The following is a 16609-nucleotide window of genomic DNA, read 5'->3' on the forward strand; positions in this document are numbered from 1 at the left end:
CAAGGCCCTCGTTGTTGTTTTCCTTGGAAGTCAAACAAGCGGAGGCCTGTTCCTAAAGAAAACATTTAGTGATGCAGTTGCCCCCTCCACCTCCCTGTGCGAGACGACGGAGGGATCCGGAAAAGAACTGCACTGAAAGAGGGGCCGGAGGGGAGTGGGGGGCGTTTTGCAGGCAGGCAGGACCATGGACGGCCTAGGCATCTGTGAAAAGGGGGCATTGTAAGGGGGCCTCGTCAGTGTGCTCACTCCAACCCCCTGCCTTCCTTATCCCTCCTCCACTCTTCTACACCTGGCTGCCTCAGCCTCTAACAGGAACTAGGTGTGTCTCTCCTCTCATTCACTGATTTATGGGCCTTGCGCACGGCCCACATTGTCTCTCTCTCTCTCACACACACACACACACACACACAGAAAACTCGGCGCTCCACCTGTGGTGCTCTTTTTCCCTCTTCAACCTGTAGTTGGAAAAACCATATTTTTAGCTGAGTGCACATTTCAGTTAATCTGCCATTTGGACTGTGTTCATTCTTGTGTCAAGGGTCAGCTCTGTGCACATGAAGCATGCCAGGGATCATCAGTCATGGGGGTTGACCTATACACCTCCTGGTCCTGTTGTGTGTCCATCATCCCAACCAGCCAGGGCTCTGTTCATTAGTGTGCGATGGAAAACAATTTTGTATCCGGAAACAAGAATGAGTGCTTCTTATTAGAGAAGTCTAGGGTTGTCCCTCCCTGTTTCAGGACGTTTTCTTCCGTTTGGTGGATAATGAGCAAATAGCATTACAGAAGGTTCTGATAGAAATGTACTAGAACATATATATTTATTTTTTTAACTGTTGTTTTTCCAGGTAAGTTGACTGAGAACACATTCTCATTTATAGCAACGACCTAGGGAATAGTTACAGGGGAAAGGAAGGAGGATGAATGAGCCAATTGTAAACTGGGGATGATTAGGTGGCCATGATGGTATGAAGGACAGCTTGGGAATTTAGCCAGGACACCGGGTTATCACCCCTACTCTTACGGTAAGTGCCATGGGATCTTTAGTGACCACCGAGTCAGGACACCCCGAAAGACGGCACCCTACACAGGGCAGTGTTGCCAATCACTGCCCTGGGGCATTGGGATATTTTTTAGACCAGAGGAGAGAGTGCCTCCTACTGGCCCTCCAACACCACTTCCAGCAGCATCTGGTCTCCCATCCAGGGACTGACCAGGACCAGCCCTGCTTAGCTTCAGAAGCAAGCCAGCAGTGGGATGCAGGGTGGTATGATTTTCTGTCATGTAGACAGAGAATCATACCACCATCCATTTCTATTTTGCAATGTTCAGAACATATCACATGACCTAGAATGACACTTCAGGCCTTGTAGAGGGGTTGTGGAGAGAAATAAGCACAGGATTTTCCCATATTCATCTGACCTCCAGTCCTATTTTATTGGAATCGACTAACCCCCAAACAAATATCCAACGTTTCATGATTTTCTATGTTATCCTGATAACATCCCTGATTTCGAGACATTGCCTCTCATCCCAATGGGGCGTATGGATTGACTGTTTCTCTTGTGAGGTCATCCGTAGTGCAAGTGTTTTTTTCCTTGGTTGTTTTCCTTTCGACACAAACACGTCATTTGTTTGGCTGTCTGAATCCTGCCATTGAGGCAATCGTTTTTTTTATTACTACGCCACCATTTCTCAAATATCATTTAATAATATTTGCCAACATTCACCCTCAAACGGATATCGGTTCCAATATCTTACCGTAAATCTTTAGGTGTATATGGCTGTTTTATATGTACCAAAGTACACTGAACAAAAATATAAACGCAACATGGAACAATTTCAAAGATTTTACTGAGTTACAGTTCATATAAGGAAATCAGTCAATTGAAATAATTGAATTAGGCCCTAATCTATGGATTTCACATGACTGGGAATACAGATAGGCATCTGTTGGTCACAGATACCTTAAAAATAAGGTAGGGTTGTGGATCAGAACCAGTCAGTATTTGGTGTGACCACCATTTGCCTCATGTAGCCCAACCCAAATCATTCGCAGAAAGTTGATTGTGGCCTGTGGAATGTTGTCCTACTCCTCTCCAATGGCTGTGCAGAGTTGCTGGATATTGGCGGGAATTGGAACATGATATCATACACGTCAAACCAGAGCATCCCAGTGATGCTCAATGTTGAGTATGCAGACCATGGAAGAACTGGGACATTTTCAGTTTCCAGGAATTGTGTACAGATCCTTGCAATATGGGGCCGTGGTGCATTATCATGCTGAAACATGAGGTGATGGTGGCGGATGAATGGCACGACAATGGGTCTCAGGATCTCGTAACGGTATCTCGGCATTCGAATTGCCATCAATAAAAGGCAATTGTGTTTGTTGTCCGTAGCTTATGCCTGCCCATGTTTTGCTGCCTTATCTTGTCCTAGGTCTCTCTTGTTGTGTCTCTCTTGTTGTGATGTGTGTTTCGTCCTATATTTATATTGTATTTATTTTTTTATTTTTATCCCAGGCCCCCGTCCCCGCAGGAGGCCTTTTGCCTTTTGGCCATCATTGTAAATAAGAATTTATTCTTAACTGACTTGCCTAGTTAAAGAAAGGTTAGATAAATAAATAAAAATAGCATAACCCCACCGTCACCATGGGGCGCTCTGTTCATAACGTTGAGATCAGAAAACCTCTTACCCACACGACGACATACGGTGCATTCGGAAAGTTTTCAGGCCCCTTGACTTTTTCCACATTTTGTTACGTGAAAGCCTTATTATAATTTTTTTTTTTTTTTTTAATGGTTTCCTGATCAAGCTACACACAATACCCCATCATGACATTTACATTTTTTTTACTGAAATATCACTTAAGTATTCAGACCCTTTTCTCAGTACTTTGTTGAAGCACCTTTGGCAGCGATTACAGCCTTGAGTCTTTGGTATGACGCTACAAGCTAGGCACACCTGTATTTGGGGAGTTTTTCCCATGTGGGCACCAAGGAGGAGTTCAGAGACCTGGCCGTGTGGTGCCAGGACAGCAACCTCTCCCTCAACGTGATCAAGATAAAGGAGATGATTGTTGACTACAGGAAAGGAGGACCAAGCACGCCCCCATTCTCATCGACAGGGCTGTAGTGGAGCAGGTTGGGAGCTTCAAGTTCCTTGGTGTCCACATCAACAACAAACTAACATGGTCCAAGCACACCAAGACAGTTGTGAAGAGGGCACGACAAAACCTATTCCCTCTCAGGAGACTGAAAAGATTTGGCATGGGTCCTCAGATCCTCAAAGTTCTACAGCTGCACCATCGAGAGCATCCTGACGGGTTGCATCACTGCCTGGTATGGCAACTGCTCGGCCTCCGACCACAAGGCACTACAGAGGGTAGTGTGTACGGCCCAGTACATCACTGGGACCAAGTTTCCTGCCATCCAGGACCTATATAACAGGCGGTGTCAGAAGAAGGTCCTACAAATTGTCAAAGACACCAGCCACCCTAGTCATAGACTGTTCTCTCTGCTACCGCACGGCAAGCGGTAGTGGAGCGCCAAGTCTAGGTCCAAGAGGCTTCTAAACAGATTCTACCCCCAAGCCATAAGACTCCTGAACATCTAATCAAATGGCTACCCAGGCTATTTGCATTGCCGCCCCCCCCCTTTTACACTGCTGCTGCTACTCTGTTTATTATCTATGCATACAGTAGTCACTAACTCTACCTACATGTACATCTTACCTCAGTTACCTCGACTAATTGGTGCCCCGCACATTGACTCTGTACCGGTACCCCCTGTATATTGCCTCGCTATTGTTATTGTACTGCTGCTCTTTAATTATTTGTTACTTTTATTTTCATTAACACGTATTTTTCTTAACTGCATTGTTGGTTAAGGGCTTGTAAGTATGCATTTCACTGTAAGGACTACACCTGTTGTATTCGGCGCATGTGACAAATACAATATGATTTGATTTGTGTGCCTTTCCAAATCATGTCCAATCAATTGAATTTACCACAGGTGGATTCCAAGTTGTTGAAAAATCTCAAGGATGATCAATGGAAACAGGATGCACCTGAGCTCAATTTCGAGTCTCACAGCAAAGGGTCTGAATACTTATGTAAATAAGGTATTGCTGTTTTTCATTTGTAATAAATTTGCAAAAATTTCAAAAAACCTGTTTTTGCTTTGTCATTATGGGGTATTGTGTGTAGATTGATGAGCAAAAAATATTTCATCCATTTTACAATAAGGCTGTAACACAACAAACTGTGGAAAAAGTCAAGGGGTCTGAATACTTTCCGAATGTGTTGTACACGCTGTCTGCCATCTGCCCGGTACAGTTAAAACTGGGATTCATTTGTGAAAATCACAGTTCTCCAGCATGCCAGTAGCCATTGAAGGTGAGCATTTGCCTACTGAAGTCGGTCGCGACGAGAAACTGCAGTCAAGTCAAGACCCTTGTGATGATGACGAGCATGCAGATGCGCTTCCCTGAGATGGTTTCTGGCAGTTTGTGCAAACCCTCAGTTTCATCAGCTGACTGGGTGGCTGGTCTCAGACGATCCTGCAGGTGAAGAAGCCGGATGTGGAGGTCCTGGGCTGGTTTGGTTACAAGTGGTCTGCGGTTGTGAGGCCAGTTGGACGTACTGCCAAATACTCTAAAATGACGTTGGAGGCAGTTTATGGTTGAGAAATTAACTTTCAATTCTCTGACAACAGCTCTGGTGGACATTCCTGCAGTCAGCATGCCAATTGCACGCTCCCTCAAAGTTGAGACATCTGTGGCATTGTGTTGTGTGACAAAACTGCACATTTTAGTGGCCTTTTATTGTCCCCAGCACAAGGTGCACCTGTGTAATGATCATGCTGTTTAAGCAGCTTCTTGATGTGCCACACTTATCAGGTGGATGGATCTTGACAAAAGAGATGCTCACAAACAGGGATGTAAACAAATTTGTGCCTAACATATTAGAGTAATAAGGTTTTTGTGCATATAGAATATTTCTGCTATGTTTTATTTCAGCTCATGAAATATGGGACCAACACTTTAGATGTTGCGTTTTATATTTTGTTCAATATATTTTTGACCTATTGACACACACACACACACACACACACACACACACACACACACACACACACACACACACACACACACACAGAGATTATGTTTAGCTGAATATTATCAGACCATTAAACTCTCTCTCTACTCCATCCATCATCCCTGGTCACTAGGTGGGGCAGCTGCATAAGCAGAGTGGCACAGCGGAGGAGCACAATCTGGATAAGGAGGCACGGAAGTGGGCAACCCGAGTGGCACGAGAACACAAGAGCATCATCCACAGCCAGCGGGTGAGAGAGGAAGGGATAGATGAAGGACGAGAAAGGGGATAGTCTATATTCAAGCAGATATATGCATCTGTCCCTGATTTTTAATTTTTTTTTTTAAATGTAAGATACGACTGCATCGGTCCGCGACTGCCAACCGTTCCAAATGTGGCATGCATCGGTCAGAAAATCCATTAAAACGTTAGGAATCGCCGATTTCATTTTTTTTTGCTTATACTAAATATTATACTTATATTAAAATTACTCACTTTGTGACAACTAATTTTTCCTCTCCTTCAGTGTCGAACAAAGCATGTAACTGTGTTGACAGTTATTGATCTCTACAAGGTATTTTGCATGCCGATCAACACTGGGGAATATCAGTAGCCTAGTCAAACTGCGCACAGCTTGCCCAGCTTCGCACGACCAGGAACAGGCCGCGCAATATTAGTCTTTATTAGTAGAGTGGCCATGTAATTTGCTAGGTTATTGTTCTATCTATTAAAAATGTGCTTTACCAAAATAAAAGTAAGCTACAAGGGAGACGCAACTCATCTGGCTATAAGCTACATGCTGAACAGTGCTTACAATATATTTTATTTACATTTGTTCAGGTTCACCATCAGCTGTAGTTTTGGTAGTTTTGCTTTAAAGATTCTGTGTATATTGTACTTTTTTGATATACAGGGTCTGTGGTGGGAAAAAGTACCCAATTGTTATACTTGAGTATAAGTAAAGATGCCTTAATAAAACATTTAAGTGAGTAAGTAAAAGTGAGTCACCCAGTAAAATACTACTTGACTAAAAGTATTTGGTTTTAAATATATTTAAGTATCAAAAGTTAATGTAATTGCTAAAATATATTTAAGTATCAAAAGTTGGTGTAAATCATTTCAAATTCCTTATATTAAGCAAACCAGATGGCAAATTGTTTTTATTTTATTTGTATTTACAGACAGCCAGGGGCACACTCCGACACTCAGACATCATTTACAAATGAAAGGATGTGTTTATGTGAGTCCGCCAGATCAGAGGCAGTTGGGATGAACAGGGATGTTCTCTTGATAAATTCGTGAATTGGACAATTTTCCTTTCTTGCTAAGCATTAAAAATGTAGTGAGTACTTTTGGGTGTCAGAGGAAATGTATGAAGTAAAAAGTACATTATTTTCTTTAGGAATGTAGTGGAGTAAAAGTAAAGTTTGCCACAAATATAAATGGTAAAGTTAAGTACAGATACAAAAAAAAAATAAGTAGTACTTTAAAGTATTTTTACTTAAGTTTATAATTTCATAACAAAGACAGCAATCACTTTGCGAGGCACACTGCATGGCCAAAGTGGGAGGAGAAAAGAAGCTCACTTAAAATTCCAAATGGTCAAAACCATTTCGATTTTGAGATGGAGGCGAAATCCAAAGTTGTGCTATATATTCATAACTAATTTGTAAACAATAAATATGTTACCAACTCTAACACTTAATCTGCGAAAATGACAAGTTAGAGGGCGATGGAGATTTTCAGAACCTAAGTGGGGGGACAAAAACATTAGGGGGGGCTACATTGCCCCTCTAATCTGATAGTGGGGTGGTAGATTCCTAGTCTCACTTATGGCTCAGGTCAGGTGCCTACATTGTACATACATCATTTACACACACACACGAACACTCACAAATTCAGTTCAGAGAGGCCCAACTCATGAGCTCCATCAACAGCCCCCATAGGGTGCTGGTCAAAAGAAGTGTACTGTATAGGGTGCCATTTCAGACAGTCATTGAGATTGGTTTGTTTACTACATGTTATCTGTGACCTTTTAGGCCCTGGAGGACTATAGGACACAGCAGGGGCCGTCGGAGCAGAACTGCAGTGAGCTGGAGCTCAAAATGGAGGCGGCCAGGGAGAACCTGCGGAGAGCTGAGGTAAACTTGTGTGTGTGTGGCGATGGTGAGTAGGACTCATGATAATGTAACCCTGCCTGTGACTTAAAATCTGGCCAACAGGGAATGTTTAAGATGTTGGTGTCCCGAGCCAGAGACCGGAGTTCAGATCCCACCAGTTACATACTTGTGTGTGTGATCCCTTACTGGGGTTGGTATATCATTGGGCCAGTAGGTTGTGTCACCTCAGCCTCTCTTGCCTCTGATTCCCCCTGCTGGTTGATGAGGCAGACTACATCCAACATACAGTAGTTTTGATAGAGATTCTTATGAAAGCCTATTATGACATGATGGCTGACTGGTCATGACTAGAGTTGCAAAATCTCAGCTTTTCCAGAAATCCCAGTGGGAAGATTGCTGGAATTAGGAGGGAATAAACAAGAAATTCGTAATATGACAAAACATATGATGATGTCACTAACTCCAGACGGTGAAGCTGAAGGCGGAGGCTCGCCTGGCCCTGCTGAGAGAGGCAAGCATCACTGTGGAGACGTGGCTGAAGAGCGCCATGAACCAGGTGATGGAGGAGCTGGAGAACGAGCGGTGGGCTAACCTGAACACCCATGACCCTTCACTCTCCGTGAGTCACAAAACACACTTTGAAAGATGAGACAAAAATTGCTTTTTTTCTCACATCTTTGTGCATACACCCAAACCCATCAACGACTTCCATTTTGTCCCCTGTACCTGCCTACAGAAATTTCCCGGGCTCATGTAAATCACATGATAAGGAAGCTAGGGTGTTTCTTTAAAGTACTGTTTCTCAACTTTAAAGGAAAAGTTCACCCATTTTGAATGTTATATTGTTTTTGTGCATCTCTGAGTGATCTATTGATTCCCTGGGTCATTTTATGTTCATGTGTATCTGAGTTTTTGGCGTTCAGGGAGGCAGAAATCTGGGCGGTATGACGTGGCACTGTGGTAAAGTCGCTCTCACTACACTGGAAGTTAATAGGAATACGACATTTACATCGCGAAAATGTCTATCGTACATGTCAGATTTCAATATTGGCCGATGTCATAACTCCGGGAGGATGTCTTCTCTCGAATGAGCCATTGATCAACATGTTTGAGATATTCCTACCTCGAAATGTGTCATTTAACGGAGGGTCTAGAACATTTTTCCTATTTGTCTGCTTCATTTGTCCAGGGTGCACTGCATGGTGCCGTTGCCAGAGATGTTATAGAAAGGAGATAGGAATCCAATGAATGAAGGAATGTGTAACGCCCCACCCAGCAGACTGTGGACCAATCGCGTTCACGTTGCTAAACTAATCATAACACAATCCCTTCTCAAAGTCTGTGTGTGTATGTCGAGAAACGTGGCTATTTTTCTCAAGTACGTAATGTCACGATTCCAAAGCTATACGATATTACAGATAGGCAAGTTAATTATCTCACATCTCGGAAAATATTTTTTTATGTTGTACTTGTTGACAAAATTTGTGCTAATGTTGTATTTTTGAGCTAGCGCCCAGTAGACTCCCATTCACTCCTTTGAGAGTGCTCCTTGTCGCAGAATCGCCAAGAATGCACCGCGCTGCCCATCAATGTAACATGGGCAACGTTTCCAATCTCCTCAAATGTAAACTCAGCAAAAAAAGAAACGTCCTCTCACTGTCAGCTGTATTTATTTTCAGCTGAGACATAAACTGAACAAGTTCCACAGACATGTGACTAACAGAAATTGAATAATGTGTCCCTGAACAAAGGGGGGCAAAATCAAGACAGTCCGTATCTGATGAGGCCACCAGCTGCATTAAGTACTGCAGTGCATCTCCTCCTCATGGACTGCACCAGATTTGCCAGTTCTTGCTGTGAGATGTTACCCGACTCTTCCACCAAGGCACCTGCAAGTTCCCGGACATTTCTGGGGGGAATGGCCCTAGCCCTCACCCTCCGATCCAACAGGTCTCAGACGTGCTCAATGGGATTGAGATCCGGGCTCTTTGCTGGCCATAGCAGAACACTGACATTCCTCTCTTGCAGGAAATCATGCACAGAACGAGCAGTATGGCTGGTGGCATTGTGATGCTGGAGGGTCATGTCAGGATGAGCCTGCAGGAAGGGTACCACATGAGGGAGGAGGACTTCTTCCCTGTAACGCACAGCGTTGAGATTGCCTGCAATGACAACAAGCTCAGTCCGATGCGATTCCGCTCCAGAGTACAGGCCTCGGTGTAACGCTCATTCCTTCGATGATAAACGCGAATCTGACCATCACCCCTGGTGAGACAAAACCGCGACTCGTCAGTGAAGAGCACTTTTTGCCAGTCCTGTCTGGTCCAGCGACGGTGGGTTTGTGCCCATAGGCGACGTTGTTGCCAGTGATGTCTGGTGAGGACCTGCCTTACAACAGGCCTACAAGCCCTCAGTCCAGCCTCTCTCAGCCTATTGCGGACAGTCTGAGCACTCATGGAGGGATTGTGCGTTCCTGGTGTAATTCGGGCAGTTGTTGTTGCCATCCTGTATCTGTCCCACAGGTGTGATGTTCGGATGTACCGATCCTGTGCAGATGTTGCTACACGTGGTCTGCCACTGCGAGGACGATCAGCTGTCCGTCCTGTCTCCCTGTAGCGCTCTCTTAGGTGTCTCACAGTACGGACATTTCAATTTATTGCCTTGGCCACATCTGCAGTTCTCATGCCTCCTTGCAGCATGCCTAAGGCACATTCATGCAAATGAGCAGGGACCCTGGGCATCTTTCTTTTGGTGTTTTTCAGAGTCAGTAGAAAGGCCTCTTTAGTGTCCTAAGTTTTCATAACTGTGACCTTAATTGCCTACCGTCTGTAAGCTGTTAGTGTCTTAACGACCATTCCACAGGTGCATGTTCATTAATTGTTTATGGTTCATTGAACAAGCATGAGAAACAGTGTTTAAACCCTTAACTTTGCAGATCTTCATTGTAATTTGGATTTTTACGAATTATCTTTGAAAGACAGGGTTCTGAAAAAGGGACGTTTTTTGTTGTTGTTGCTGAGTTTATATCTGCTGTTGTGAACGTTAGACTCCACCTTGTGAGGCTCATCAATCTGCATGTTGAACATGATGAGCTTGTAGACTCCTAAATTGATAGCGGTTAAATCGCCTAAAACTGCACTGACTAGCTACTTTACATGCTGATATTTCTTTGTTATTATTGTGTTTTAGCTTTGTTTGCTAGCTACGTAGCTAGCCAGCAAGCCCATAGAGAGAGCATTGCATTGTGGATTTTGTAGTCAATTTGAGCTGCAACGATTTTCCATGTTGCTACCAACCTTATTATATGGGCAAAATGAAACATTTGTTCCCAAAAATATTATTCTCACATAATGTTATTTAACAATGTAAATTAAAAAGAATTAGTGATTTTGGGTGGATTTTTCCTTTTAAGGTGCTAGTTTATCCTGTGCTGTGTTTGTGTGTTTGAGATTGACTAGCCTTGTGAAACCAGACTGACTGCTGACTGCATGTGAGCTTGAGATCAGGCTGGCTTAACAAGGCTACTGATTCTGCAGTTAGATTGTGCAGAATTACTCATTTACAAATCACCTTGCATCCCAAATAATGTGTCACTATGTGATCAAAAGTATCGATACTGTGGCTTGCCTTGCTCAAAGTGATCCCATCCAACCTGGTGTGTGGTGTGTGTGTGTTTAGGGTACAGCTGACCTGGAGAGAGAGGAGGAGGATGAGGAGCTGGAGGATAGTGGAGAGGTGTTGGACGACAGCAGCTCTATCCCCTCCTGTACTCTCAGGAACTACCCCCTCACCTGCAAAGTGCTGTACTCATACAAGGTATACACGCACACAGAGTGCTCTACTCATACAATGTATACACGCACACAGAGTGCTCTACTCATACAATGTATACACGCACACAGAGTGCTCTACTCATACAAGGTACACACGCACACAGAGTGCTGTACTCATACAAGGTACACACGCACACAGAGTGCTGTACTCATACAAGGTATACACGCACACAGAGTGCTCTACAACAGTAGTCCTATTCTCACCTTTGAGCTGGCAATCAACCCAGCGCCTTGGATACGATGCAATATTTTTTACATTTACATTTTAGTCATTTAGCAGACGCTCTTATCCAGAGCGACTTACAGTAGTGAATGCATACATTTCATCCTGTACTGGTCCCCCGTGGGAATCGAACCCACAACCCTGGCGTTGTAAACGCCATGCTCTACCAACTGAGCCACACGGGACAACAATATGCTACCATATAAGTCCTTTGAGCACTGCAGCATGCATTATAATATAAAAATTCAGACTTCACAAATACAGCTCCAACATACAAAAAATGCACAGAATTGACTGGGGCAGTCTAGCAGTAATGAAACAGGAGATCTCCTTCCTCTCCCAGGCGTCTCAGCCAGACGAGCTGACCATCGAGGAACAGGAAGTGCTGGAGGTTATTGATGATGGGGACATGGAGGACTGGGTCAAGGTACAGAGTGCTTTCCAAAAGTTGCAATACTTCACTGTTTGCGCTTTAAACTCGAATAAAGCAAGTTGTACTCTAAAGTCATCATATGCCTACACACCAGGGGTCATGTTCAATAGGGATATTTTTTTTTAATGGAGTGAAATGGGGAGGTTTTAGTTCTGTTATCCATTGCAGAACATTTTGCTGCTGTGTGCCCTACTATCACTGAATGGTAACCCTATGTGTGTGTTCCAACATTGTCTCTAGGCCAGGAACCAGACGGGCCAGGTGGGTTACGTCCCGGAGAAGTACCTGCAGCTGCCCTCGTCCAACAGCCTACTGAGCATGCTCCAGGCTCTGGCTGCCCTGGACGCCCGATCCCACTCCTCCAGCAACTCCACCGAGCCCGAGCTGCTCGAGTCAGAGCTGCCCACGCCGGGCACGCCCAGCGTCAACGGCGACTCCAGCAGTGGTGAGAGACACAGTGAATTTGGGTGAAACAATCAGAACAGCATGACTTGACATTCTCACAGGAGTGAATCCTGAACTTGACTTAAATCAGATTTTCACTTAGTCATGCATTGATGTCAATGGGAGATCAAATCAAATTTTATTTGTCACATACACATGGTAATGTGAGTGCAGTGTATTGAGAGGAAATTGGATTTAAGTATTAGTTAGGATTCGCACCACACAGAATTAACAAGTATACATATGTAAGGCAATGCCATTGAGATCATTCAGATGTTGGGACCATTTTTTATTTTCCCTTTCTTTCCATTTTGATCTCTTCCTCCGTGCTCTTACTCTTCCCCCTCCCCCTGTCTCTCCCTCCCTCTCCCCCTTCATGTTTTCACCCTGGCTCTCTCCCACTCTCCCTCCCCCTTCTCTCTGCCTCAGTGTGCTTTGCCAAGGCCCTGTACGACTATGCGGGCCAGACAGACGAGGAGCTCTCATTCCCTGAGGGCGCCATTATCCGCGTGCTGAGCCGTGAAACCCACGAGGACGATGGCTTCTGGGAGGGCGAGTTTAACGGCGCCATTGGCGTCTTCCCAGCCGTGCTGGTGGAGGACCTGCTGGCGGAGGGCGGCGCCAGTGCAGACAGCGAGAATGGCGACAGCCTTGGAGAGGCCAGCAGCAGCACGCCGGTACACACACACGCAGCCACCCTTGGCGCTGTTTACACACGTGAATGGACACTTTAAACCGGTTTAAACTTTATCCTGTAAAACATAATTTCCATGGAGATTTTCTGTTGAGAATGATTTTTTTAAATCCAGGACCAGGCTTTATCTTGGTGCGGAAAACCGGCCATTAGATGCACACTCTACAATCATGAAATGCATGCTAAAGTTCTCGATCACGACACACATCCTCATCCAAATGATAGTAATCAGTATATTACTGTTTTATTTAAATCTGTGGTGAATGTTGTCTTTCAGGTGTCACCCTCTCCTCTTTCTGAGCGCTCCCCACGGAGCCCCTTTCAGCTGGGCCCGTTCCACAGCAGCCCCCTCCAGACCCCCACTCTGCCCTCGCCCAAGTCCAGCCCCTCCAGTGCCAGCGCCTCCCCCATACCTCGCCCACCATCCTACATCAACGGTCACCATAGGCCACCGCCTGCACCACTCAAAAGCCCCTTACAGAGTAAGAACCACTCCTCAAAGGCTGAATATTTATTATTTGGCATTCAAAATGTTATCGCATTGAACATAATTCATTGCCTGGTCCCAAATCTGTTTTGTGCTGAATTATAGTCTGTGGCATGACAACAAACGTAGGAGTTGGCAAAACCAGATCTGGGACCAGGCTACGTTATTTATCATATTAAATGCATGCAAAATAGACCATGTATAAAAGTAGAGACATAGACAAGTAATAAACAACAGCATGGATTTAAAAAAATCCTCATTCTGAGATACATATCTGGGTTGTGTTTATTAGAGCACAATGTCACGGTCCTGTAGTGGTTTCTAGTGGTTTCTAAGCCAAGACGTGATGCTGATGATTCTGTCTGCCCTCCTCACCCTCAGGTCCTTCCCAGAGCTCCACCCAGCCCCCCAGGTACTCAGCAGATCGTGGTGCTGGAGGCACCATTCGACCTGTAAGTTAACACATAAACACACACACACTTCTGTCAACTAATGAAAACCATCATAAATACTGTATGGATACTGACCCTTGTCCTGTTTGATAAGACACACTTGTTGTATTTTGTTGAGGCTCCACTTGGAGCTCAAAGGAATAACTAGTTATATGTTGTGGACAGGTCCGCGCTGCTCCACCACCCCCCAAGCCGCAGCAGCCTCGCGGCCAGGTGAAGAGAAGGGAGGAGGTGGAGATCACTCTGGTGTAATGGCGCCGCCCTGGTGGTGGTGGCTGCTGCCCACAACCACACCAGGTCAGAACGGACCTGGTGGATCCAGGTGCCCCGACTGACTGACCCCCCCCCCCTCTTCCAGGGAGGGACAACAGGCTCTATAGCCCCTAAACCAGCCTATCCAGCTAAGGGGTATCCCCACTCCCCACTGGAGAGACTCCATGAGATGAGGCCTGAGATTTGGCTCGTCTCTGTCCACACAGTCGAAAGCCAGTAGGGCTGAAATGGTGTTTGGTGCGGAGATCCAAAACAATTGTGCCTTTCTGACACGGTTTCCAACCCCACATCCCTCTTTCTATCCTCTCTCGTTCTTTATTATTTTTCTGTTACCCATCGTTTTCCTTGGTCTATCTCATTTTCTCCCTCCTTTATTTGTGCTGTATCTCTCACAATGTTTTCTCTCTCTCTCTACCTCCCCCTATTTCTCTCTTTCTCTATCTCACTCACCTTCATAACTGGGCATTGAGCTATGGGGGGTATTTTCAAGCAAAATATCACCATTTGATTACTATGCATCAAAGTTATGCTAATTTCGTGGGAGGATTGTACATCTGTCACAAAGTTTTAAACAGCTAAAGTCCAAGCCAAATCTGTTTGGTTTTTGGTGGGTTGTGTTTTTGTTGTCAACACATTTCATGGAATTTCACAACACGGCAGAGGCTGGTACCTTTCCTGTACCTGAAATACCAACGTCTTCAAAAAAAGTGTTCTTAACGTTTCATAAACAAGGGAAAAGTGGCAATTTTGGAGGGATGTAACTGATATAGATAGAAATTGCCCCATTGAGAGCAAAATCTGGGTCACACTATGTGAAACCAGAACAGAACTGCCCCTGAAACTGTTGATTAATCCTACTCTATAACAAATGTCAAATTTCTTTGTACAATTTCTTTGTATTAAAAGGTGGGACATTTCAAAACAGCCTGGGGCTATCTGTAGTGTATCTATGAGTAAATGTAGACTATCTTTGTGCTGTTTTCTGTTGAAAAAACAAAGATCTAGCTATGTTGTCATCAATACTAATCCAGGCTTAAACTAGCCAATAATAATGGTCGCTGGTGAGAATAGTTCTTCAGTCAGGAATGCAGATGGGTCATCGTTCAGGACGGACTGCATCGCAAGGTGATTCGCTGTCGTGGGGATCGTCATTGGTACTGTGATGTGACCCTGGGTCGGACTTGCCTTCAAGTTCAGGGAGGAGAATCACCTTAGTTCCTAGCTACCTACAGTAAATGTGAACTGACTAAAATACTGAAGCACTTTTTTGTAATTCTTTTGTTAATGCCCTTTTCAGTATTATTGGTTGGTCTCTTGTGAATGCAGCATTGTTTCTCCTTTAATTGTTTTTGCTCCAACTATATTGATATGAGTATTGTTCTACTTGGTTTTTTAAAAGGCATTTGACTTATTTAGTCTTAAATAGCCATTGTAGTGTCTTGTGTTGGAGGTATGCTTTTTCATATAATGTATGTAATATTAGTTTACAGAGAGCTTGGGAGACATCTGTGCAGCAACTTTATGAGGATAAAAACATATGGAAACTTATTGATAAATGTTAGTTGTTGATCAGAGAAATGGGTATCTGTCAGCCATGTTTACTGTGTTTTCTTTGATCTTAAGATCTGAATGTCAAACTTATTTTTAAAGTTTACATTTACTCTGTTTTATTGAACAATTACATGTTGTGAAATACACACTTTTCCACAATTGTAAAGTTTATTTAGTTAATTCTGTTTCTGATTTATTTTCAGATACAGTAGAAACAAGTGACCCGCTACGAGCGTTTCCCAAACTCAGTCCTGGGGACCCCAAGGTGTGCACGTTTTTTTTTTTTCTCCTTAGCACTACACAACTGGTTCAAATAATCATAGCTTGATGATGAGCCCATTGTTTGAATAAGCTGTGTAGTGCTAGTGCAAAAAACAAAACGTGCACCCCTTGGGGTTCTCAGGACTGAGTTTAGAGAACGCTACGCTACTCTGATGAAGTCTACAGCAACAGTAGAGAAACAAAATTATTTCATTGAATATATAAAAAATAAAATGGTGTGAATAAAATTAGCTGAAATCTGTTATTTGTTCTGTTCAACATTTCACAAAGGATTTAAGCTAGGGCAGTTGGCCTACAGGAAGCATTTTTTATTTATTTTTTTATTTCACCTTTATTTAACCAGGTAGGCCAGTTGAGAACAAGTTCTCATTTACAACTGCGACCTGGCCAAGATAAGGCAAAGCAGTGCGACACAAACAACACAGAGTTAAACATGGAGTAAACAAATGTACAGTTAATAACACAATAGAAAAGTCTATATACAGTGTGTGCAAATGTAGTAAGATTAGGGAGGTAAGGCAATAAATAGGCCATAGTGGTGAAATAATTTACATTTTGCAGTTAAACACTGGAGTGATAGATGTGCAGAAGATAAATGCGCAAGTAGAGATACTGGGGTGCAAAAAATAAAAAAAACATGGGGATGAGGTAGTTGGGTGAGCTATTTACAGATGGGCTATGTACAGGTGCAATGATCTATAAGCTGCTCTGACCGC

At 43.9% G+C, this 16609-nt stretch overlaps 1 protein-coding gene and 1 non-coding gene across 4 annotated transcripts in view; one reads left to right on the forward strand and one right to left on the reverse strand.

Annotated features, from left to right (window-relative positions):
• The window catches only part of LOC100196115 (F-BAR and double SH3 domains protein 2), a 51147-nt gene extending 35013 nt beyond the window's left edge, over positions 1 to 16134 (forward strand). For all 3 annotated transcript variants that reach the window (XM_014197713.2, XM_045717268.1, XM_045717267.1), the window contains 10 exons: positions 5235 to 5351; positions 7141 to 7242; positions 7688 to 7840; positions 10900 to 11037; positions 11621 to 11704; positions 11951 to 12155; positions 12584 to 12831; positions 13126 to 13330; positions 13717 to 13787; positions 13953 to 16134. In XM_014197713.2, coding sequence (XP_014053188.1) covers positions 5235 to 5351; positions 7141 to 7242; positions 7688 to 7840; positions 10900 to 11037; positions 11621 to 11704; positions 11951 to 12155; positions 12584 to 12831; positions 13126 to 13330; positions 13717 to 13787; positions 13953 to 14039 — 1410 coding nt within the window. In that variant the 3' untranslated portion in view covers positions 14040 to 16134. The remainder of the gene's footprint in view (positions 1 to 5234; positions 5352 to 7140; positions 7243 to 7687; positions 7841 to 10899; positions 11038 to 11620; positions 11705 to 11950; positions 12156 to 12583; positions 12832 to 13125; positions 13331 to 13716; positions 13788 to 13952) is intronic.
• Positions 11390 to 11463, reverse strand: trnav-uac (transfer RNA valine (anticodon UAC)). The gene has a single exon. It is a non-coding gene; the product is annotated as a tRNA-Val (tRNA).
• Positions 16135 to 16609: the final 475 nt, after the last annotated feature.

This window comes from Salmo salar, chromosome ssa04 (genome assembly GCF_905237065.1).
Source record: "Salmo salar chromosome ssa04, Ssal_v3.1, whole genome shotgun sequence".
NCBI lineage: Eukaryota > Metazoa > Chordata > Actinopteri > Salmoniformes > Salmonidae > Salmo > Salmo salar.